Here is a 25,521-nt window from a genome sequence, read left to right as displayed (position 1 = left end):
ATTGTGCACGGTCCCCTACTTGACAGATAACAGACATCACCACCGAAGTGGCCGCGCGTGCTGCCGTCGCGCCGCCATCTTCTCCTCCTCCTATTTTCACGCACAACCATCTCAAGAGTTTAGAGAGAGTGGTGTGAAAAACAAAAGAAAACATAACATCCAGTGAGTGCCAGTTCTGTGGGCGAAAATGCCTTGTTGACGAGAGAGGTCAGAGGAGAATGGCCAGATTGGTTCAAGATGGCAGGAAGGTGACAGTAACTCAAGTAACCAGGCGTCACAGCAGTGGTGTGCAGAAGAGCGTCTCTGAACGCACAACATGTCGAGCCTTGAAGAGGACGGGCCACAGCAGGTACCCAAGTAGGTAGCCTCTAAGTGTATAGAGCCTTTCCTGGTAAGGGTAGACCTGACTGAACTCCACAAGCAGCACACACCAAAACGCTGGGGGAACTCAGCAGGCCAGGCAGCATTGATGGAAATGAATAAACCGTCAACGTTTCAGGCCGAGGCCCTTCTTCAAGGCTGGAAAAGTAGAGGGAAGATGTCAGAATAAGAAGGTGGGGCAGGGGAAGGAGGACCAGCTGATAGGTGAAGCCAGGTGGGTGGGGAAAAGTAAGGGGCTGGAGAGGAAGGAATCTGATCGGAGAGGAGAGTGGACCGTGGGAGAAAGGGAAGGAGGAGGGACACCAGGGGGAGGTGATGGGTGGGAAAGGTAAAGGGCTGGAGAGGAAGGAATCTGATCAGAGAGGAGAGTGGACCGTGGGAGAAAGGGAAGGAGGAGGGACACCAGGGGGAGGTGATGGGTGGGAAAGGTAAAGGGCTGGAGAGGAAGGAATCTGATCGGAGAGGAGGGTGGACTGTGGGAGAAAGGGAAGGAGGAGGGACACTAGGGGGAGGTGATGGGTGGGAAAGGTAAAGGGCTGGAGAGGAAGGAATCTGATCGGAGAGGAGGGTGGACTGTGGGAGAAAGGGAAGGAGGAGGGACACTAGGGGGAGGTGATGGGTGGGAAAGGTAAAGGGCTGGAGAGGAAGGAATCAGATCAGAGAGGAGAGTGGACCAAGGAGGAGGGGGGGAAGAGGTAAAAGGCTAGAGTGGGGAATAGAGGTAGAGTGAAGGGGGAGGGAATTTTTTTTTACAGGAAGGAGAAATCTATATTCATGCCATCAGGTTGGAGGCTACCCAGTCGAAATATGAGGTGTTGCTCCTCCACCCTCAGGGTGGCCTCATCAGGGCACAAGAGGAGGCCGTGGACCTACATGTTGGAATGGGAATGGGAGTTGAAATGTTTGGCCACCGACAAGTTCAGCTTGTGGCGGATGGAGGGGAGGTGCCGGACGAAGCGGCCCCCCCCAATTTTCGCGGGTCTCACCCGTGCAGAGGAGGCCGCATCGGGAGCATGGGACACAATAGCCGCGGCCCCCAGCAGGTTCGCAGGTGAAGTGTTGCCTCACCTGGAAGGGCTGTTTGAGCCCCCGAACAGAGGTGAGGGAGGAGGTGAATGGGCAGGGGTCGCACTTTGGATTTGCAGTGAGAAGCGATAGGAGGGAGATTAGTGGGGAAGGACGAATGGAGAGAGGAATCATGGAGGGAGTGGAAAGATGAATTCCTGAGATTCAACACTTCCTGGCTGAAGAAATCCCTCCTCATTTCCATTCTAAATGGATGTCCCTCTATTCTGAGGCTGTGTCCTCTGGTCTTAAGACTCCCTCGCCGTAGGAAACATCCTCTCCACATCCACTCTGTCAAAATTTGATAGGGTTCAGTGAGATGCCCCCCTCACTGAGTTCTTCTGAATTCCAGTGAGTACAGGCCCAGAACCATCAAACGTTCCTCATGACGTAAGCCTTTCAATCCCGGGTTCATTTTTGTGAACCGCCTTTGAACCCTCTCCAACATCAGCACATCCTTTTCCAGATAAGGGGCCCAGGACTGCTCTCAGTACTCCAAGTGAGGCCTCACCAGTGTCTGAATAAAGCCCTCAGCATTACAGCCATGCTTTTATATACTAAAAATCTTCACTTTCCTAAGTTGCCTGTTGTGTGGTCTTAAACTGAGATTTTGATGTTGAAAACTGTTGAGGTTGAATCTTTTAAATTAAAGTAAAGGCATCCGTTAGTCTTGCGAGACCATGGATCTGCGCCTGGAAAGCCTTCACTCTCCAGGGCGCAGGCCTGGGAAAGGTTGTATGGAAGACTGGCAGTTGCCCATGCTGCAAGTCTCCCCTCTCCACGCCACCGATGTTGTCCAAGGGAAGAGCATTAGGACCCGTACAGCTTGGCACTGGTGTCATCGCAGAGCAAGGACACAACCCGTTGCCTCAGTTGGGGCTCGAACTCACGACCTTCAGGTCGCTGGTCCAATGCCTGAATCACTTGGCCACGTGCCCACACGAGGTTGAATCTAACCTGCTGCTTAAAGGGCAAAATTGAAAGCATCTGTCCCTTTCCAAGACATCTTTGGGTTAACCCGGACCGCAGTGAAGTGATTGCTGACCGAGGCGAAAGTCCCAGGTTCGAATCCGGCCAGCTCCTCGCTCACTCTCCATCCAGGAAAGTCGAGCTAGCAACTCGGACTCATTTTAAAAAAAAACAACCAAAACTCAAATGCTACGGAAATAGCAAAATGCTGCCCGATGCGCCACAAGGATTGAAAAAGCAACAACAGTAAAGGAATTGTCCATTTCCATTCCATCTTTCGGTTAACCCAGGCCTCTGTGAAGTGATTTCTGTCGTCACTCCCATTGTGTAGAAGACAAGGCAGGCAAGTTTCAATAACTCACAGTGAAGAAGACGACCAGAAACGGTCCGTTTCTTAGTTGAGAGATTATCTCGTAAATTAAGACACAGGGTGGACCGCAGGCCGAAGCCATAAGACATAGGACCAGAATTGGGCCATTTGGCCCATCGAGTCTGCTCTGCCATTCTATCAATGGCTGATTTATTATCCCTTTCAACCCCATTCCCCTGCCTTCTCCCCTAATGCTTCAATTCCTCAACCTCTGCCTTAAATATTAGATTAGATTGTGAGGACACGCAGTCCTCTTTTATTGTCATTTAGTAATGCATACATTAAGAAATGATACAATATTCCTCCGGTGTGATATCACAAAAACACAGGACAGACCAAGACTGAAAAACTAACAAAACCACATAATTATAACATATATTTACAACAGTGCAACAATACCATAACTTGATGAAGAACAGTCCATGGCACAGTAAAAAAAAAGTTCAAAGTTTCTCGGAAGTCCCACATCTCACGCAGACGGGAGAAGGAAGAAAACTCTCCCTGCCATGCCCGACCACAGTCCGACTCTGAGTCGTCCGAAAACTTCGAGCTCTGATCAGCCCTCCGACACCGAATACCGAGCACCATCTCCATCCGAACATTTCGACCTCAGCCTCGGTCGCCAGCAGCAGGCAAAGCCGGGGATTTTGGGGCCTACCTTCCAGAGATTCTGGATCGCACAGTAACAACAGCAGTGAACCAGGCATTTCAGAAATTTCTCCAGATGTTCCTCTGCTTCTCACGTCTGTCTTCATAAATCAGAATTGTCCACGGCCCCTATTTAACAGATACAATATAATTTCACCGGAGAGCTGTGCGCGCTGCGTCGCACTGCCATCTTCTCCCCCCGCCACTGAAATACACCCAAGGACATGGCGCCATGCAGTCCACAGGTTCGCTGTCCTCCAACTGAAGAAAGTTTTCCTCAGCTCTGTTCTAAATGGACGTCCCTCAATTCTGTGCCCCCGGTCCTAGACTCGATGGGACTACTACTACATAGGCTCAGGCCTAGGGGGCTGGCGTCGGGCACAAAAGACTGGATGGGAAACATCCTGTATCTCAGCCTTTGAGTATTCGAGAACTTTCAGCTCTCTTTTTGAAAGCAGCTTTGGAGTTGGGTGTGAGATTAGTAATTGTGTGTTAACTGCTGCTCAGTAATCTCAATTTCTGAGGCTACGTCCACACTAGGCCGGATAATTCCGTAACCGAAGCCTTTTCTCTTCGTTTTGACCCTCCGTCCACACTGAAGCGGCGTTTTCCTCCCCCGAAAACAGAGCTTTTCTAAAACGCCCTCCCAAGTGTGTAAATTTGAAAACGCTGGTTGGGCAGAGTAATGTGGACGGGGTAAACGGATATTTTTAAAAACGCTGCCATGACGTGCCGGAACAGATGGCGGCAGCACGGCGTTTCATTGCTTTCTTGAACACAGCCCCCCACACAACCGAACAATTTCAGAACAGACACCAAATACTTTGACCCATAACTTACTGAATAAATAAGTGTTCTCACCTTGCCCCGTTTTCTGTCCTTGCTCGTATGAAGGTGGTTTACCTATTTATACAAGTACTTCTCTGACAATAGATGTGTAACAGTCGTATGGAAATACAAGATAACTCTGATGCAGACATGTTTTATACATTTAACAAGGTGCTTTATTAATGCAACAGAATTGGTCAGTTTTTCAATGTTCGTTGTCAGCCGGGTCATACTGTACATGAATTCCCTGTCGGTTGCCTCCATACGCTCCAGTATTTGTTTTTTTTTTAGTTTTAAGTCCTCCTGCGCGACAGCCAACAGCTGTCCGTCGTTGGCAATTTCCTTTTAAGTTTTTCTAGTCTGCAACTGCACAAACGCGCACTTTCACAGCGAGATTGGACACCAAACAATGTCGCTTGTTTTCTTCAGATGTGTCCTGCACATGCCCAGTAGGAGGAGATTTGTCCAAATACCCGTTTTAATGTGGACGGAGGTATTGTCACAAACGCTTGGTGTGGAAGCCTATCGTTTTTACGCGAAACCGGCGTTTTCAAAATTATCCGGTCTAGTGTGGACATAGCCTAAGTTTAGAGTTGTATTAAGGATAGACGTGAGCCAGAAGTTCCTGTAGGCATTTGACCCAATGCCCCAAGCTGATTTTAAAAAAACTCAAGACAAGACTAATTGAATAATAAGATAGAGGAAAGTAGCAGAACAACCTTTGAAAGCACGAAGGAGAGAAAATCTGCAGATGCTGGAAAGGCAAAACACACACACAACGCTGGAGGCACTCAACAGGTCAGGCGGCGTCTATGGACATGAATAAACAGGCCTGATGAAGGGTCTCGGCTCGAAACGTCGACTGTTTATTCATTTCCACAGGTGCTGCCTGACCTGCTGTGTTCCTCCAGGATTTGGTGTGTTTAACTTTCAAAAAGCCCGGTGGCTTCCCGGCCATAACTGTGTATCTCCCTTTGAATCGTGGAGCAGATGTGGTCCTGTAACTTGGAAGTTACGTTATGTGTTTTGCCTGACTGACATCTGTGTGCATGTGTGTGTCTGTATTGTCATTCCCCCTCACGCAGGGCCAATGAGATGGGCGTCCCCCACACGATAGAAAGGTAGGGGAGAGGAGGTAAAGTTGGAGTCGTCTGGCGAGGCAGCAACAGGACGGAGGAACCGCTCCAGTATTGACGTGCCCCACTGAGGAGAGGGGAAGAGTCTTTGCAATTATTTCAATAAAAGGTCGGAGGTTTCCCGCATTTGTCTCTGAATTTGAGTTATTCCTGTTTCGCCTTCCCCCAACGCCCACACTGAACACCAACTATTGAAACTGTTCACAGCCAAATACAGAGTGGCGTGCAAAAGTTTGGGCACCCTGGTCAAAATTTCAGTTACTGTGAATAGCTAAGCGAGTAAAAGATGACCTGATTTCCAAAAGGCATAAAGTTAAAGATGACACATTTCTTTAATATATTAAGCAAGATTACTTTTTTTATTTCCATCTTTGACAGTTTCAAAATAACAAAAAAGGTAAAGGGCCCGAGCAAAAGTTTAGGCACCCTGCATGGTCAGTACTTAGTAACACCCCCTTTGTCAAGTATCGCAGCTTGTAAACTCTTTTTGTAGCCAGCTAAGAGTCTTTCAATTCTTGTTTGGGGGATTTTCGCCCATTCTTCCTTGCAAAATACTTCTAGTTCTGTGAGATTCTTGGACTGTCTTGTATGCACTGCTCTTTTGAGGTCTATCCACAGATTCTCGATGATGTTTAGGTCAGGGGACTGTGAGGCCCATGGCAAAACCTTCAGCTTGTGCCTCTTGAGGTAGTCCATTGTGGATTTTGAGGTGTGTTTAGGTTCATTATCCTGTTGTAGAAGCCATTCTCTTTTCATCTTCAGCTTTTTCACAGACGGTGTGATGTTTGCTTCCAGAATTAGCCGGCATTTAATTGAATTCATTCTTCCCCCTACCAGTGAAATGTTCCCCGTGCCACTGGCTGCAACACAAGCCCAAAGCATGATCAATCCACCCCCGTGCTTAACAGTTGGAGAGGGGTTCTTTTCATGAAATTCTGCACCCTTTTTTCTCCAAACATACCTTTGCTCATTGCAGCCAAAAAGTTCTATTTTAACTTCATCAGTCCACAGGACTTGTTTCCAAAATGCATCAGGCTTGTTTAGATGTTCCTTTGCAAACTTCTGACGCTGAATTTTGTGGTGAGGACACAGGAAAGGTTTTCTTCTGATGACTCTTCCATGAAGGTCATATTTGTGCAGGTGTCGCTGCACAGTAGAACAGTGCACCACCACTCCAGAGTCTGCTAAATCTTCCTGAAGGTCTTTTGCAGTCAAACGGGGGTATTGATTTGCCTTTCTAGCAATCCTACGAGCAGTTCTCTCGGAAAGTCTTCTTGGTCTTCCAGACAACTTGACCTCCACCATTCCTGTTAACTGCCATTTCTTAATTACATTACGAACTGAAGAAACAGCTACCTGAAAACGCTTTGCTATCTTCTTATAGCCTTCTCCTGCTTTGTGGGCATCATTTATTTAATTTTCAGAGTGCTAGGCAGCTGCTTAGAGGAGCCCATGGCTGCTGATTGTTGGGACAAGGTTTGAGGAGTCAGGGTATTTATAAAGCTTTGAAATTTGCATCACCTGGCCTTTCCTAATGAAGACTGTGAACAAGCCATGGCCCTAACAAGCTAACTAAGGTCTGAGACCTTGGTAAAAGTTGTCTGAGAGCTCAAATCTCTTGGGGTGCCCAAACTTTTGCATGGTGCTCCTTTCCTTTTCTTCACTGTAAAACTGTACGAAACAAAAATAATATACTAATCTTGCTTAAAATGTTGAAAAGAATGTTTCACCTTTAACTTTATAACTTTTGGAGATCAGTTCATCTTCTACTCACTTAACTATTCACAGTAACAGAAATTTTGACCAGGGGTGCCCAATCTTTGCATGCCACTGTGCTGTAACCAAGAGGTGTTTTAACAGTTCACAATCGATTTGGGTATCCAAAATAACTTCATAAATATTCGAAAGTTACCCCACCCCCCTCTGTTTCTGTAATTTTGAACAGAGCAGCTATCACCAACAACAGAAGATACCTGCACTTCTTCAAATCACAGAGCACTACAGCTCAGAAACAGACCCTTCAGCCCGTCGAATTGATGCTGAACTATTAGCCAAAGAGCACTACAGCAGAAAAACAAGCCATTCGGCCCATCAAATCTATGCCGAACTATTGGTCAAAGAACAGTACAGCTCAGAAACAGGCCCTTCGGCCCGTCTAATCCATGCCGAACTATTACTCTGCCCAGTCCCGTGCACTGTCTCTGCGACTGCAGCTCCATAATGCTGCATTCTGTTTGGTGTCTCCTCAATCTCAGTGTATGACGTGGTGTGTCTGGACAGTTCACAGCTTTTCACTGTCTCTCAGTCCACGTAACCCAGTTCAGTCATTGAGCAGACTTTCTCTTGGCACTGTCGTATATTTCTGCCTTGCTTATCTCCCTCGTTCTACCTAAGACCCATTTCATCCAAGGTCGTTGTATCAGTAATAACTAATTTGGTGTAGTGTTCAGCATAGACCTTGTGTGCCGTACAGCCAGTTCCTGTTGCTGTTTGATCCAATGCCTGGATCGTTAAGGTTGTCGTAGCCAGGGAAGGTACTTGGGTTAAGCTCCCACTACCTATTAAATGCTCCCAAAGACACACATCGCACGTAGCCCTCTGACAGCCAAGTCCAGCTCCCGGCCTTCACCTGAGGCTTAGCCACTAAGCCCGGCGGGACCGTTTCTACTGACAGGTGGAGGGCCAAAGGCAGGTTGCTGGCCCCTCAGAACCAGTCGCTTCAGGCAGATGGGGTCCCGTCAGCCGCGGTTGGCAGCTCGTCTATAGGGAGGAAAACGCTGATCTCAAACCTCTGCTGCCTTGCGCCTACACCCGCTCACGGGGAAGGTTCCGGGTGAGACCCCGAGGGGGAAAAAGTCCGGAGCTGGGGTCCCTGAGGCAGTCCCACGTAGAGTTCAACTCCTGCGACGTCGCTGGTGCCAAGCTGTGTCGCTCTCCACCATTCCTTTGGGTTCGTCAGATGCGTGGAGAGGGGGAGCCTACTGCATGGGCAACAGCTTGCTCTCCGTATCGTACTGCCCTGGCTAAACAGCTGGGACTCAACATCCATGGTCGACCCTGACCGCCGGAGGCCTCAGATCCAATCCTCCAAGCTGATAAGTACTCAAAGAAAACTGATTAAGCAATAAGTTGTAGAAATGTAACTATCCAATAACCAGCTTTCAAATCACGTCCTCTACATTCCCGCATCCTAAACAACTTCAGAGTCAGAATCAGGTTTACCATTACTGGCAAATGTTTCAGATTTGTTTTGCAACAGCAGAATGTTGCAACACATAACAATAATAAACCATAAATAACAATCAGAAATATGGATCAAAATTAAATTTAATTAGTTAAATGCTGTGAATCTCCGGACTGTATATGGTGACAGATGTTGTCTGTACTTATCCTAGTCACTATGCCACTGGTACGGTAGTGTAGTGGTTAGCACAACGATTTACAGTATCAGCGACCCGGGTTCAATTCCCGCCGCTCTCTGTAAGCAGTTTGTACGTTCTCCCCGTGACCGCATGGGTTTCCTCCGGGTGCTCCGATTTCCTCCCACAGTCCGGGGCTCATTGGTCATTCTGAATTGTCCCGTGACTAGGCTAGGATTAAATCGGGTCTATTCTACATTGTAAATAACTTTGAAATATAGAGTGTCGGGGCGGAGATACGTCTCTACCAGAGGAGGTGTGAGGTGCTCCTTCCCTCCGCTAGCCCTGCGGGTCACCCTTGGGCAAGGTGTAGCACCTGCTGAGCCCCCCCACCCCCCGGATCAGGGTCAGGTGAAACCATGGGAGCAGGTGGTGGATGGTCGTATGAGCAGCCGGTGCAGATCACAAGTCCTGGTTGACGCCAGGTAGACAATCTCTGAAGAGTATTAATGATGGCTGGGGGGGGGGGTCACCCCGTCTTGTAAAGTCACTGCCCAGAAGAAGGCGATGGCAAACCACTCTCTGTGGAAATGTATCTCAAGAACAATCATGGCCTACATCATACCACACAGTACGTTCATTGTCCATTGAGGAATCTGATGGCGTAGGGGAAGAAACTGTTCCTGTTCCTAAACAGACCAATCTGGTAATGAATCAGTAATCTGGTAACAAACGACCTTCTCTCTGCTCCTCATTCACTCTTTATCTTTCTCATTCAGTCCTTCCTCATATTTCTTTTTCAATTTTCTTAATCTGTGCCTTTTTAATTTAAAAAGTTTGGTTTCCAGCACTGGGATCAGAATTGAAATCAGCACACACAGAATGTTGGAGGAACTCAGCAGATCAGCATTTATATTAAATATTAGTATGAGAATCAGGTTGAATATCACCAGTGTATGTCATGAAATTTGTTGCTATGCGTACATTGCAATACATAATAATAAAAACTATAAATTACAGTAAAAAAAAACTATATAAAGTTAAAATAGTGGAAAAAGAGAAGAAAAAGTAGTGTTATAAGATTTTAAAGTTATAAAGTGTTAAAGTTTTAAGTGTTATAAAGTTATAAAAGTAGTGTAGAAATATTTAGCGTTCATGGGTTCAACGTCCATCCAGGTATTGAATGGCAGAGGGGAAGAGGGTTCCTGAATCGTTGAGTGTGTGCCTTCAGGCTTCTGTACCTCCTCCCTGATGGCAGAGGGGAAGAAACTGTTCCTGAATCGTTGGGTGTGTGCCTTCAGGCTCCTGTACCTCCTCCCTGATGGTAGCAATGAGAAGAGGGCACATCCTGGGTGAAGGGGGTCCTTAACGTCAGATGCCATCTTTTTGAGGCATTGCTCCCTGAAGATGTCCTGGATGGTGGGGCGGACATCTTACCTCCAATATATTTAACTGGGGCTCCCATCTTGACTACCTTAGCCCAAAACAGGATTTGTGCAGGAATCCCTGACAGGGCCACTGTGAGGATTTTGTACTTTAATTCCTAATGGCGATAAATAACGAGAACATGAGATAAAGAGACAGAGTCCTTAATGTGAGATCATTATTTGTAGAAACATTTCAAATTGCTTGTGAGTGTAGTTATCCTCTTCCATTCAAGAGCCTGATGGTTGAGGGGTAATAACTGTTCTTGAACCTGGTGGTGTGGGTCCTGAGGCTCCTGTACCTCCTTCCCGATGGCAGCAGTGAGAAGAGAGCGTGGCCTGGCTGGTGGGGGATCTCTGGTGATGGAGGCTGCTTTCCTACAACAGCGATCCATGTAGATGTGCTCAATGGTTGAGAGGGCTTTGCCCACAATGGGCCGAATCCACCTCCTTTTGTAGGACTTTCCGCTCAAAGGCATTGGTGTGCCCATACCAGGCGGTGATGCACCCAGTCAGCACACTTTCCACTACACACCTATAGAAGTTCTAGATGTCGTGCTGAATCTCCACAGACTCCTGAAGAAGTAGAGATGCTGTCATACTATACAAATGAGACTAGTTTTACTACAAACTTCTTCTACTCTGAACTGCTTCCACAACCTATGAACTCACATTCAAAAACTTTACGACACGCTGGATCAGTATGATTATCATCATTATGTGCTGTGTAGTATGACATCATCATTATGCGCCGTGTCTTGTGATGTGGGCGATCACGGTCTTTCCATGAACATGACTGTTCTCGGCAAATGGTTCTACAGAAATACTTTGCCATTGCCGCCTTTCCAAGATGGGTGACCCACTCAACCCTCCACAGGCTAGCGGTGGGGGGGGGGTGGGAGTGGGGAAGGAGCTCCTTACACCCCCTTTGGAAGAGACCATGTTCCTTACGAGGGGTGATTGATAAGTTCATGACCTAAGGTAGAAGGAGATGAGTTATTAACTTCAAACTTTCTGCATTTTCACTCAAAGAGTTGAACTGCACGTGGATGTAACGAGAGCTGTATAACTTGTCTCCTTCTTCCCTAGGCCACGAACTTCTAAATCACCCCAGCTGTGGACCATCTGGAGATCCAAGACGCTCTTGTTACATGCATGTGCAGTTCAGCTCTTTGAGTCATAATACAGAAAGTTTGAAATTAATAACTCATCTCTTTCTACCTTAGGCCACGAACTTCTAAATCACCCCAGCTGTGGACCACTTCTACAAGGAAGGGATCCGTATGCTCCACGACCGCTGGACTAAGTGTGTACATGGAGGAGGAGGGGACTATGTTGAAAAATAAATGTGCTAGGTTTTCTAAAATTGACGCCTCCTACCTTAGGCCACGACCTTATCAATCACCCCTCGTATTGATTATCAGTTTCTGTATTTGCACAATATGTCTTTTGCACACCTATTGGTTGCTTGTCAGTCTTTTGCTTGTGTGTAGTTTTTCGTTGATGATTATATTTCCTTGTTCTACTCTAAATGTCTGCAAGAAAATTAATCCCAAGGTAATTTCAAATGCAGTGACATGTATATATTTTGCTCATAAATTTACTTTGAACCTCAAAGTACCCAGTGGCTTACTGCATGCAGGCCATTTTCTTAGTCCTGATGAAGGGTCTCGGCCCAAAACGTCGCCTGTTCGTTCCTCTCCATAGATGCTGCCTGAGCTGCTGAGTTCCTCCGGCATTTTGTGCGTGTTACTTTTGTCATTTTCTTAGTTGCTCTTGACTGATCTTTGTCACTTTCATTCTGCAGATTTCCCAGAACCAGTGGATCAATTTGTTGATGTCCAGCAAGACCTGAATGCCTTGGTAAATCTTACGTTTACACCGATTTTTGCATTTAATTCCTTCTCTGGGGAAGCTTTTTATTCCTGTGGTGATTGGCTAGGAATTGCTGTCTGAAGCTACGATTCCCCTGCTGTAATCTGGGTGCTGAAAGCCCACTTACTGTCATACAGACTCCAAGCCAATTGCAATGTTAGCATCCATTTCAAGAGGACTAATAGAATAAGAACGAAATACCACTGAGGTCAGACTAACTAGCCTATAATTTCCTTTCTTCTGCCTCCCTCCCTTCTTCAACAGTGGAGTGACATTAGCAATTTTTCAGTCTTCCAGAACCATTCCAGAATCTATTGATTCTTGAAAGATCATTACTAGTGCCATCTCTTTCAGAGCCCTGGGGTGTGCACCATCGACCTTCAGACTTTTCAGTGTCCAAAGCTCCTTCTCCCTGGTAGTGGCATCTTCACTCACCTCAGCCCCGACACTCTTGAAGTTCTAGCATACTGCTAGTGTCCTCCAAAATGAAGCCTGACGCACAATACTTGTTAAGTTCTCCTGCCATTTCCTTGTCCCCCATTACTACCTCTCCAGCATAATTTTTCAGCAGTCCGATATCTACTCTCTCCTCTCTTTTACACTTTATCTATGCGAAGAAAGCATTGGTATCCTTTGTAATATTATTGACTAGCTTACCATCATATTCCATCTTTTCCTTCATTGACTTTTTTAGTTGCCTTCTGTTGGTTTTTAAATGCTTCCCAATCCTCTAACTTCCTACTAACTCTTGCTCTATTTTCTGCCCTCTCTTTCCCATCTTTCTGCATGCTGGCTTTGACTTGTTTGCTACGGTTCAGTCATCTTGTCTTTAAAATACTTCCTCCTGAACCTTCCAAATTGCTTCCAGAAACTCCAACCATTGCTGCTCTGTCGTCATCCCTGCCGGTGTTCTTTTCCAATCACTTTTGGCCAGCTCCTCTCTCATGCCTCTGTAATTCTCTTTACTCCACTGTAATACTGATGCATCTGACTTTGGTTTTGCTTTTTCAAATTGCCGGGTGAATTCTATCATATTATGATCACTCTCTCCTAAGTGTTCCTTTACCTTAAGCTTTCTAATCAATTCCAGTTCATCGCACCACGGCCATTCCAGAATAGCTGATCCTATAGTGTGCTCAACCACAAGCTGTCCTAAGAAGCCGTCTTGTAGGCACACTAGAGATTCCCCCTCTTGGGATCCAGCACCGACCTGATTTTCCCAACCTATCTGCATATTGTAACATTGCCTTTTCGACATGCATTTTCTATCTCCCATTCTAATTTGTAGACCACACACATCTCTGGTACGGGTTGGAGGCCTGTATATAATTCCCATCAGTTTCTTAACTCTACATACAAAGATTCTACATCTTCCAATCCTATGTCACCACTTTCTAATGATTTGATTCCATCTATTTAGCAAAAGAACCACATTACCCCCTCTGCCTGCTTTTCCCGTCCTTTTGGTACAATGTGTATCCTTGGATGTTAAGCTCCCAGCTATACTCTTCTTTCAGCCGTGACTCAGCGATGCCCACAACATCGTACCTGCCAACTGTCCTACAATTTCATCTCCCTTTTCTGTACGCTGCATGCATTCAAATACAATACCTTCAGTGCTGTGTTCATCACCCTTTGCGGTTTTGTCCCCCTTTTACATTGCAACATTCCGCTCCATCGACTGCAATTCTGCCCTGTCATCCGCCTGTCCTTCCTGACAGTCTCACTACACACTGCCTCTGCTTGTAAACTGACTGTCCCACCCTCAGCCCTATCACGCAGTTCCCCATCCTCCAGCAAAATCAGTTTTAAGACATCCCTGACGGCTCCAGCAAACCCACCCGCAAGGGTGTTGGACTCCCTTGGGTTCAAGTGTAGCCCGTCCTTTTTGTACAGGTCATATCTTCGCCAGAGGAGATCCCAATGATCCATAAATCTGAAATCCTGCACCAGTTCCTCAGCCAGACATTCATCAGCCAAACCATCCTGTTCTTGTCCTGACTGGCGTGTGGCACAGGCAGCAATCCAGAGATTGTTATCATGGAGGTCCTGCTTTTCAGCTTTCTACCTAACTCCCTAAAATCTCTCTTCGGGACCTATCATTGAAACCCAGTGAATATTGAGGGGCCACAGTAAATGAACATGGAGAGGATATATCCTGTGGTGGGGGAGTCTAGGACCAGAGGACACAGATAGAGTAGATGTGGAGAGGATGTTTCCTATAGTGGGGGAGTATAGGACCAGAGGACACAGATAGAGTGGATGTGGAGAGGATGTTTCCTATGGTGGGGGAGTATAGGACCAGAGGGCACAGATAGAGTGGATGTGGAGAGGATGTTTCCTATAGTGGAGGAGTCTAGGACCAGAGGACACAGATAGAGTGGATGTGGAGAGGATGTTTCCTATAGTGGGGGAGTCTAGGACCAGAGGGCACAGACAGAGTGGATGTGGAGAGGATGTTTCCTATAGTGGGGGAGTCTAGGACCAGAGGACACAGATAGAGTGGATGTGGAGAGGATATTTCCTGTGGTGGGGGAGTCTAGGACCAGAGGACACAGATAGAGTGGATGTGGAGAGGATGTTTCCTATAGTGGGGGTGTCTAGGACCAGAGGACACAGTTAGAGTGGATGTGGAGAGGATGTCTCCTATAGTGGGGGTGTCTAGGACCAGAGGACACAGTTAGAGTGGATGTGGAGAGGATGTCTCCTATAGTGGGGGAGTCTAGGACCAGAGGACACAGTTAGAGTGGATGTGGAGAGGATGTCTCCTATAGTGGGGGAGAGTCTTGCACCAGAATAGAGGGGTATCCATTTAGAACAGAGATGAGGAGGAATTTCTTCAGCCAGACGGTCGGAATCTCTGGAATTCATTGCTGCAGATGGCTGTGGAGGCCAAGTCATTGGGTATATTGAAAACAGGGGTTGATAGAGTCTTGATTAGTCAGGGCATGAAGGGATATGGGGAGAAGGCAGGACATTAATTTAATTTAACTTTTTATATATGTAAAGTTAAATAATTAGTGCAAAAAGAGGGAAAAAAAGTAGTGAGGATGGCAGAGGGGAAGAAGCTGTTCCTGAATCGTTGAGTGTGTGTCTTCAGGCTCCTGTACCTCCTCCCTGATGGCAGAGGGGAAGGAGCTGTTCCTGAATCGTTGAGTGTGTGTCTTCAGGCTCCTGTACCTCCTCCCTGATGGCAGAAGGGAAGGAGCTGTTCCTGAATCGTTGAGTGTGTGTCTTCAGGCTCCTGTACCTCCTCCCTGATGGCAGAGGGGAAGGAGCTGTTCCTGAATCGTTGAGTGTGTGTCTTCAGGCTCCTGTACCTCCTCCCTGATGGCAGAGGGGAAGGAGCTGTTCCTGAATCGTTGAGAGTGTGTCTTCAGGCTCCTGTACCTCCTCCCTGATGGCAGAGGGGAAGGAGCTGTTCCTGAATCGTTGAGAGTGTGTCTTCCGGCTCCTGTACCTCCTCCCTGATGGCAGCAATGAGAAGAGGGCATGTTCTGGGTGAAGGGGGTCCCTAATGTTGGATGCTGCCTTTTTGAGGCTCTTGATTAGTCGGGGGGGGGGCAGAAGTCAGGAGAATGGGGTTGAGAGGGATAATTAACCACCCGTGATGGAATGGCAGAACAGACTAGATGGGCTGAATGGCCTGAATTCCGTGCCTGTGTCTTGCACTCAATTTCTCCCTTGGATGGTTTTTAAGATCCAGCAACTTAAATTGGGAGGGAGTTTTCTTGACCAGTTACCATATTAAAAAAAAATGTCTGAGGGATCTGAAAAGAAGTAATTATCTCCATCAACAGTGCTGAGGTGGGCGACGGACTCTGGGGTTCAAGTTGGGGGGGCGCGGGGGAGGAGTCTTTGGGTACATGACCACGCCCAGGCACTTGGCACACACATGACTGAGCTCTGCTGTCTGTCTTTGCCCTGGGAGGGGGCTGACAAAGCTGAGAACCGTGGTTCTGGCTTGTTCCCCTGCTGACTCTCCGCTGTCCCACTCTGCTAACAGCCCACTCATTCCAGAGGGAAGCATCAGATGTCAGGAATTCTTTTAAGGCACAAACATCTCTGTAGTTGCAACCACAGTATTTGCTCTGGTGCTTTTAAGCTTGCCGACATTTGGTCTAATAAGCTTTTAAATTTTAGTTAAACATTTGTGGTTGTGGTCTCTCTCTCTCTCTCTCTCTCTCTCTCTCTCTCTCTCTCTCTCTCTCTCTATCTCTATCTCTATCTCTATCTCTCTCTCTATCTCTCTGTCTATCTCTCTATCTCTCTCTCTCTATCTATCTCTCTCTATCTCTCTCTCTATCTCTCTCTCTATCTATCTCTCATCTCTCTCTCAATCTCTCTCTATCTCTATCTCTCTCTCTCTATCTCTCTCTATCTCACTCTCCCTCTCTCCCTCTCTCCCTCTCTCTCTCTCTATCTCTCTCTCCTCTATCTCTCTCCCTCTCCATCTCTCTCTCCCCCGCTCCCTCCCTCTCTCTCCTGCTCCCTCCCTCCCTCTCTCTATCTCTCTCTCTCCCTCTCTATCTCTCTCTCCCTCTATCTCTATCTCTCTATCTCTCTCTCTCCCGCTCCCTCCCTATCTATCTCTCTCCACCTCTATCACTATCCTCTCTCCCTCCCTATCTATCTCTCTCCCCCTCTATCACTATCCTCTCTCCCTCTCTATCTCTGTCTCCCTGTCTATCTCTTTCTCCCTCTCCCTCTCTCTCTCTCTATCTCTCTCTCTCCTCTATCTCTCTCCCTCTCCATCTCTCTCTCCCCCGCTCCCTCCCTCTCTCTCCTGCTCCCTCCCTCTCTCTATCTATCTCTCTCTCTCCCTCTCTATCTCTCTCTCCCTCTATCTCTCTCTCCCTCTATCTCTTATCTCTCTATCTCTCTCTCTCCCGCTCCCTCCCTATCTATCTCTCTCCCCCCTATCACTATCCTCTCTCCCTCTCTATCTCTGTCTCCCTGTCTATCTCTTTCTCCCTCTCCCTCTCTCTCTCTCTCTCTATCTCTCTCTCCTCTATCTCTCTCCCTCTCCCTCTCTCTCTCTCTCTATCTCTCTCTCTCCTCTATCTCTTTCTCCCTCTCCATCTCTCTCTCTCCCGCTCCCTCCCTCTCTCTCCCGCTCCCTCTCTCTATCTATCTATCTCCCTCCCTCTCTATCTATCTATCTCTCTCCCTGTCTATCTCTCTCTCCCCCCTCTCTATCTATCTCTCTCTCCCTCCCTCTCTCTATCTATCTCTCTCTCCCTCTATCTCTCTCTCTCTCACTCTCACTGCCCTGCTGACAGCCAATGGGGTAACACCTTTTTGAAATTGCTCCTACCTTACCTAACTTTTTGTTTCCTACCAGTTTTTTGAAACCTTACTATAAATCTCAATATTTCTCTATTATGTCTTTGAGAAAGACTAAAGCCTCTGCAAAGGAAAAAGAGGATGATTCTCCAACCACTTTGCAATCAATTGGAGATTTCCTTAAAAAGCGAAGAACAGAACTTTCTGACTAATTTCAACAGCTTAACGTCAAATTGGACACTATTCAACAAACTCTAATTGAACATGATAAGCGAATTAAGAGCATCTCTGTAGTTGCAACCACAGCATTTGCTCTGGTGCTTTTTAAGACTTGCCAATATTTGGTCTAATAAGCTTTTAAATTTTAGTTAAACATTTGTGGTTGTGGTTGGTCTCTCTCTCTCTCTCTCTCTCTCTCTCTCTCTCTCCCCCCCCCTCCCTCCCTCCCTCTCTCTCTCTCCCTCCCTCCCTCCCTCTCTCTCTCTCTCTCTCTCTCCTCTCCCCCCTCTCTCTGTCTCTTCCCCCCCCCATCTCTATCTATCTCTCTCGCTATCTCTATCTCTCTCACTCTCATTCTCACTCTATCCCTCTGACACACACACACACACACACACACACGCTGAAGGAACTGGGCAAGTCAGGCCACATCCATGGGGTTTTTGTTTCGGGCCAAGGCCCTTCCTCAGGGTTGGAAAGGAAAGAGGCCGAGGCCAGAGTGAGAAGGAGGTGGGAAGGCGTACAGGCTGATAGATGATAGATGGGCTCTTCCACTCTTCCACTTGTCCTCTCCTGACTTCTTAACGTCATCATTCCCCCCCACCATTGTTCCAGGCGCCCACCTCCTCCCTAATCTGCTGTAACCTATCAGCTGACAGACAGACAGACATACTTTATTGATCCCGAGGGAAATTGAGTTTCGTTACAGTCGCACCAACCAAGAATAGAGTATAAATATAGCAATGTAAAACCATAAAAAATTAAATAATAATATGTAAATTATGCCAGATGGAAATAAGTCCAGGACCAGCCTATTGGCTCAGGGTGTCTGACCCTCCAAGGGAGGAGTTGTAAAGTTTGATGGCCACAGGCAGGAATGACTTCCTATGACGCTCTGTGTTGCATCTCGGTGGAATGAGTCTCTGGCTGAATGTACTCCTGTGCCCACCCAGTACATCATGTAGTGGATGGGAGACATTGTCCAAGATGGCATGCAACTTGGACAGCATCCTCTTTTCAGACACCACCGTCAGAGAGTCCAGTTCCATCCCCACAACATCACTGGCCTTACGAATGAGTTTGTTGATTCTGTTGGTGTCTGCTACCCTCAGCCTGCTGCCCCAGCACACAACAGCAAATATGATCACTGGCCACCACAGACTCGTAGAACATCCTCAGCATCGTCCGGCAGATGTTACTGGGAGTTAGAGAAATACCGCCTTGTTGTGCCCCTACTGGGCTATAGTTTCCTCCTCTCAGATTCTTTCTTTTTCAGACCTTTTCCTCTTCCACCTCTCACCTCCCAGCTTCCCACCTCATCCCTCCCCCTCCCACCCACCCAACTGCCCACTTTCCCTGTTTCAGCTAGCACCCGCCAGCCTGTACTCCTCTTCCTCCGCCAACCTCCTTACTCTGCCGCCTCCTCCCTGGCTTCCCAGTCCGGACGGGACGAAGGGCCTTGGCCCAAAACGTCGACTCTTTACCCCCCCCGCCCCATCGACGCTGCCCCTGACCTGCTGAGTTCTTCCAGCATTTTTTGCGTGTTACTTGAGACCCCCGACATCTGCAGGACCTCCTGCGGTGAAGGCTTGTGGCGAGCTGTCATCTGGTGAAGGAAGGAGCAGCTCTGTTGGGGGCGGAGATGGCTGTGTCCCCTTCACGATCCCCTCAGGAGTCACTGGGAGGGCGGCGCGAAACCAGGCCGTCTCGTGATGCTGATCCCGCTGGTCTGAACCCTCTTTGCAAGTAGGGGCAGTCGGAGTTGGTTTGTGCGTGGAGAACTGAGGGTCAAATTGAATCTGATCATTTTGTGTTCGCTGCACAGGAGAATTCCCAGGACGCTGAAGAGGATCTATCCCTGATCAGGTACGAGCTCGTTATCGAAACACTTCTCTGCCCATCAAACGGAATAAAGTTTATTGGATTGTCTAGAGTTCCCCAAACTTAAATCTAGCCGTACGGCGCTCTGCATATTCAGAATATTATTGTGCTTCATGCATATTCGTGAGTGGCCCTTATGAAATGCTCTGGTTTCTGTCGGCTGTGTCAGTCTAGGGCCCCGCCAAAAGTGTGAGATTGAGACGCGAGCTCCTTCCCCAAACTCCCGGTTTGTGTGCATGTTGTGTAATTCGCTACAAACGAGTGCCACAATTAAAGGGATTATATTTATGAATCTTCAGTAAAAGGTTAGTAAAGAATAACAAAGAGAAAAGGGGCCATTCTAATTAAACAGTCAAACGTGCACAAGTTGGAGCTCGTGTTGAACTCCTCTGTCACTCGCACGCTGGGTCCTCGGTCCGCGTGAAAGCACGCACCACCCTCCAAACGTCGCTCGCAATCCACCTCGAAGAGTCGGGTCTCCCACCGATCGTATCCTACGACTGGTTCTCCCCAGCGTCTTCTCTCTTCGCCTCCTCTCAAACAAAAGCCCAACCCCAACCCTATTGTCCCTTACCGAGAAAAGCCTCCCGCTAATTGGACGGCACACATTCCACATCTCCCCTTATCTTCAGGGGAGGGAACGTTGACTCAGACCGTGAGAGGCCTGCGTTGGGCATTTTCACGCCTTACAAGGCGCAGATTGGAAGTCTGTGTGGGGCGCCACTCCTCACACAGACTAGAGCAATGTGTGGTTAAGTGCCTTGCTCAAGGGCACAAACACACTGACACAGCTGAGGCTCGAACTAGTGACCTTCAGATCACTAGACCTTAACCACTCGGCCACGTGCCCAACATCTTCAACAATAACGCAAACAGGCTGAAAGCAGAACAGACAGCTCTTGTAGAGCCGCTGAGTAACATACCTACAGCACAACAGGAAAGAGGTGAACCAGGGCACGACACTTACTGTGTTTTTTGATACGGGGCTGGTGGTAGAGGCAGATGCATTGGCGACATTTATGGGTCTTGTAGGTAGATATTTCTTTGTCTTCAGCTTGTAGGCTGCTGACAGCAGCTTGCCAAAGATCCTTCCTCTCCCAGCGATGAAGTCTGTTGCAGCCTCTGTAATGCTGGGTTTTTTGGGAGGGGGGTTCGCTCTCCCCCATGCCCAACACTGCCCCTCCTTTCGCAGCCCAGCTCGGGACCGTCCTTGGTGGAGTTAGATAGACATACGAGTGATAGAGAAATGGAGAGCCTTGTGGGAACTCAGCAGGTCTGGATTTGGAATAACCAGCCACCGTTTCTGTCTGAGACCCTCCAGCTGACGGGGGGGGGTGCAGGGGTCCCAACCTTTTTTTATGCCGTGGACCCCAGGTTAGGAACCCCTGCTTCAGTAGGACCCTGATTTGAATTTGAATTTATTTAAATCCTCCGCCCATCACACAACGTGAGGGAGTAAAAATCTTGGCGTCGTGACTCTGTCGCAATGTACGGACACGTGAATTTATAAGTCTAATGGCTTGTAGGAAGAAGCTGTTCCTTACCCTGCTGGTCCTGGCTTTAATGCTGTGGTACTGTTTGCCTGACGGAAGCAGCTGGAACAGTTTATGGTTTTTGGGGGTGGGCGGGGGTGACTGGTGTCCCCAATGATCTTCTGTACCTGCTGCTGTATATGTCCTCAGTGGAGGGAAGTTCACATCCACAGATGCTCTGGGCTGTCTGCACCACTCTCTGCAGTGCCCAGTGCTCTGGGTTGGTGCAGTTCCCATGCCAGGCAGTGATACAGACAGTCAGGATGCTCTGTGATGCCCCTGAAGAAAGTCTTGAGGATTTGGGGGCTCATGCTGAACTTCTTCAGTCGCCTGAGGTAGAAGCGATGCTGTTGTGCTTTTTTTTTTGACACAAAGCTAGTGTGTACAGTCCAGGTGAGATTCTTCGAGGAATTTGAAACTATGCACCCCTTCAACTGGAGACCCGTTGATGTTAATTGGAGCGAGGCTGTCTCTGTTCCTCTTGGTAATCCACAATCTGCTCTTTCGTTTTTGGGTCATTGAGGGAGAGGTTGTTATCCTGACAGCAGAGTGTCAACCTCTCCTCTGTAGGCTGTCTCATCACCGCTAGAAATGAGGCCGATCAAAGTCGTATGGTCTGTGAATTTGGTCAGCAGATTGGAGTTGTGTGTGGCAGCACAGTCGTGGGTGTAAAGGGAGCAGAGGAGGGGACTCAGGACACAACCCTGGGGGGGCACCTGTGTTGAGGGGCAGAGGTGAGGGCGCCCATCCTTGCCACCTGTCGGCCATCCGATGGGAAGGGTCTCAACCAGAAAAGTCAGCTCGTTATTCCTTTCCCGAGACGCTGCATGGTTTGCTGAGTTCCTCCAGCGGTTTATGTGTGGCCACCCTGGATTTCCCAGCGTCTGCAGAACCTCTTTGCGTTTATGGGGGCTATGTGGGAAGAAAGGGTTAGGTTGATCTTGGTGGGTCGAAGGCCCTCTACTATACTGTACCATGACTGTAACTAATGTGATATGTTTGCAGTCAGAAGTGCCCGGTCTGTTTCTTCCCGTTCGACCCAGCCATGGACCAATCCGTGATGGACCAGCACATCTCGACGCACTTTGACCACGAGTGTCCCATTTGTCTGCTGCATTTCCCGGAGAACCAGCAAACCCAGTACGCGCAGCACGTCGAATCTCACTTCGCGGCGACCAACTGAGAGACACGGCGCACACGCACATGAGTTCTGCTTTGCGAAGTGGCTAAACATTTCCGCTATTAATTTTAATTTTTTTGTGTGTGTGTGTTTCATTCTGCCTGGGCAATAAAATGTAGCCTTTTGCAGTCGGGGAATACTGCACTGTCAAAGGGCTCGGCCACTGCTGCCCTCATCCCAGCCGTAAAGAGTTCAAAGTCAGTTTATTGTCAAGCTACGTCCATGTTGACCTACACCACCTTGAGTTTCGTTCCCTTGCATTTGCGGGAAAATCAAGGAAATAAAGTGGAGTTTATTAAAGATTATGCATAAGGAAGGATTGGCAAGCATCCAAGGAGCAGAAGGAGACAAGTAAAAAGTGAGTGAAAACAGTTGTAGAGTTCTTGCAAGTTGGCCTGCATAGGTTGAGGTGGGTGAAGTTATCCGCGCTGATGGTTGTATGATAGTAACTGTCCCTGAACCTGGTGGTGTGGGTCCTGAGGCTCTTGTACCTCCTTCCTGATGGTTGAGGGGTAATAACTGTTTCTGAACCTGGTGATGTGGGTCCTGAGGCTCCTGTACCTCCTTCCTGATGGTTGAGGGGTAATAACTATTCCTGAACCTGGTGGTGTGGGACCTGAGGCTCCTGTACCTCCTTCCTGATGGTTGAGGGGTAATAACTGTTCCTGAACCTGGTGGTGTGGGTCCTGAGGCTCCTGTACCTCCTTCCTGACGGTTGAGGGGTAATAACTGTTCCTGAACCTGGTGGTGTGGGTCCTGAGGCTCCTGTACCTCCTTCCTGATGGTTGAGGGGTAATAACTGTTCCTGAACCTGGTGATGTGGGTCCTGAGGCTCCTGTACCTCCTTCCTGATGGTTGAGGGGTAATAACTGTTCCTGAACCTGGTGGTGTGGGTCCTGAGGCTCCTCTACTTCCTTCCTGATGGTTGAGGGGGTATTATCTGTTCCTGAACCTGGTGGTGTGGGTCCTGAGGCTCCTGTACCTCCTTCCTGATGGTTGAGGGGTAATAACTGTTCCTGAACCTGGTGGTGTGGGTCCTGAGGCTCCTGTACCTCCTTCCTGATGGTTGAGGGGTAATAACTGTTCCTGAACCTGGTGGTGTGGGAGCTGAGGCTCCTGTATCTCCTCCCTGATGGGTGAGGGGTAATAACTGTTCCTGAACCTGGTGGTGTGGGAGCTGAGGCTCCTGTACCTCCTTCCCAATGACAGCGGTGAGAAGAGAGCACGGCCTGGGCGGTGGGGGTCATTGATGATGGATGCTGCTTTCCTGTGGCCATGCTCCTTGTAGGTGTGCTCGGTGGTGGTGGAGAGGGCTTCACCCGCGATGGACTAGGAGAGATGAGATTGACGTGGATGGTAGGGGTGGAGATACGCCTGCACCAAAGGAGGTGTGAGGTGCGCCTTCCCTCTGCTAGCCTGCAGGCCACCCTTGGGCAAGGTGCATGTAGTACCTGCGTAGCCTTATCCCCCTGATCAGCGTCACGATGGGAGCAGGTGGTGGACGGTCATATGTGCAGCCAGTGCAGATCACAAGTGCTGGTCATGCGACCACTGGAAGTCAGTGAGACCCCCTCTCACTGCTCCCGCTCTGTGATTTCTGCTGCCTTCCAACTCTTAGACCTCCGGTATTCCCCCCCCCCCACCCTTCCCTCTTCTTCAATTCCCCACTCTTGGCTTCTTACCTCTTCTCGTCACCTCCATGGTGTGAGTGACCCTCCTCTTTCCCTTTCTCCCGTGGTCCATTCTCTTCTCCTCTCAGATTCCTCCTTCTCCGGCCCTTTGCCTTTCCCCTCCGTCGCCTCCCAGCTTCTCACTCTATCAGCCCCTTGGCTTGTCCTGTCGTCTTCTAGCTTGTCTACCTTCTCGGTCCGGATGAAGGGTCTCGGCCCAAAACTTCGACTGTCTATTCATTTCTATAGATGTTGCCTGACCTGATGAGTTCTTCCAGCATTTTGTGTGTGTGTGTGTGTGTTGCTCTGTAAAGCAAAGATGCTTTCAAAAATAATGAGCTGAAAAGTTTCTAAACATCAAAAAAAACTATGAAGAGTAATAAGCAATAAGGAACTAAATCAAATCACTATTTGGTGTGACTCCCACCCCCTCCCGCCTTTAAAAATGCATCGCTTCCCTTGGGTACGCTGTTGTGCAGTTTTATAAGAAAATCGGCTGGTAGGCTGTTCCGAGCATCCTGGAGAACTTGCCACAGTTCTTCTGTGGACTCTGGCCGACTGGCTTGCTCCTGCCTCCCCGTGGAGTCTCAGACCAACAGGCCAACTGAAGCCATACAAAAGGTCCCAGGGTGCCCTGAGACCTTTGCACGCTACTGTACTTTGGACCTGGTGTGTGTCCAAGATCTGTGCAGGAAATGGAAGGGTGTGGAGATTGCGTAGGCGGGAGGCATTAGTATAGTTGGCATTCAGTTGCTACTGTAATTGGTTTGGCACAACATTGTGGGCCTATTCTACTAATCCAGATTATCATACAATTCCCTTTTATCTGAACCATATATTCTGCATTTACACACACACATAATAGCATATTTCCAACAGAACTGCCCATCCTGCTTGCTATGAGCAGCACAGTGTATCCTTTGCTGGTAAAGCAAGCCGGGATTTTATACACGGTGGTCACGTAATCGGTTATCTCTTGGCCATGGGATCCCTGGCCATTTCCTCTCCTGGTTTGGGCGTGTGTCAGTGAGTTGCCGCATCAATAATTGCTCCTGAGCTTCCTGTGCTAATATTCAGAGCGGCATTCGATTGAGAATTTGTTTTGATAACTTGCATCTCATCTGAACAGCTTGGGGTTTTATACAGTTATGTCCATGATTGTTTCTACTGTCACTTTGTTGAATGGTTGAGGAAGAACTGGGTGTGTACCTAGAGATTTATATGAATCGAGCACCATATGCTCATCCCTTGATAATTTTGATAACGGTGAAAATGTTATTGAATGGTGGATTTAAAATGTGCTTATTCAAGGTATCTGACTTGCACAAGCAGATTATTTTCTCAGCTATTGTAAATTGGACGTGAAGATTCGTCAGACACACCGTTAAAACATGATGTTGAATTACATTATTTTCAAAGTCGCGTTCGTTGTCACGTGCAAGTATATAAATGCAGGATTGCAATAAATACTCATCTCCTTCTGTGGTCGGTGATGTCAGTTCTTCCTTTGTTTTCTGACCCTTAGGGTTCTTCTGGAGGTCAGAAATGATGAACCAGCTTAATCCTAAAATTAAAGTTTATCTTAAAGTACGTACAAATACTGATTAACAGGCTGAGATGTTTAGACGGGAATAAAGAAGATGTCACAATTATGCCTCTGAAAAGTCCAACACACTTATAGATAAGATAAAGAAATTCCTT

General features: G+C 48.0%; 1 protein-coding gene across 2 annotated transcripts in view; it reads left to right on the top strand.

Moving 5' to 3' along the window:
- LOC134340437 (tax1-binding protein 1 homolog) overlaps nucleotides 1-25,302 on the top strand; it is a 150,874-nt gene extending 125,572 nt beyond the window's left edge. Inside the window, exons 14-16 of one of the 2 annotated variants that reach the window (XM_063037673.1) lie at nucleotides 11,988-12,043; nucleotides 19,383-19,423; nucleotides 21,976-25,302. In XM_063037673.1, the coding sequence (XP_062893743.1) occupies nucleotides 11,988-12,043; nucleotides 19,383-19,423; nucleotides 21,976-22,153 (275 nt within the window). In that variant the 3' untranslated portion in view covers nucleotides 22,154-25,302. Of the gene's footprint in view, nucleotides 1-5,346; nucleotides 5,509-11,987; nucleotides 12,044-19,382; nucleotides 19,424-21,975 lie in introns of those variants that run through there. The other variant, XM_063037674.1, reaches the window with a different exon arrangement.
- The last annotated feature ends 219 nt before the right edge of the window (nucleotides 25,303-25,521 follow it).

Source organism: Mobula hypostoma, chromosome X1 (assembly GCF_963921235.1).
Source record: "Mobula hypostoma chromosome X1, sMobHyp1.1, whole genome shotgun sequence".
Classification (NCBI taxonomy): domain Eukaryota; kingdom Metazoa; phylum Chordata; class Chondrichthyes; order Myliobatiformes; family Myliobatidae; genus Mobula; species Mobula hypostoma.
This window is presented reverse-complemented; position numbering and strand designations above follow the sequence as displayed.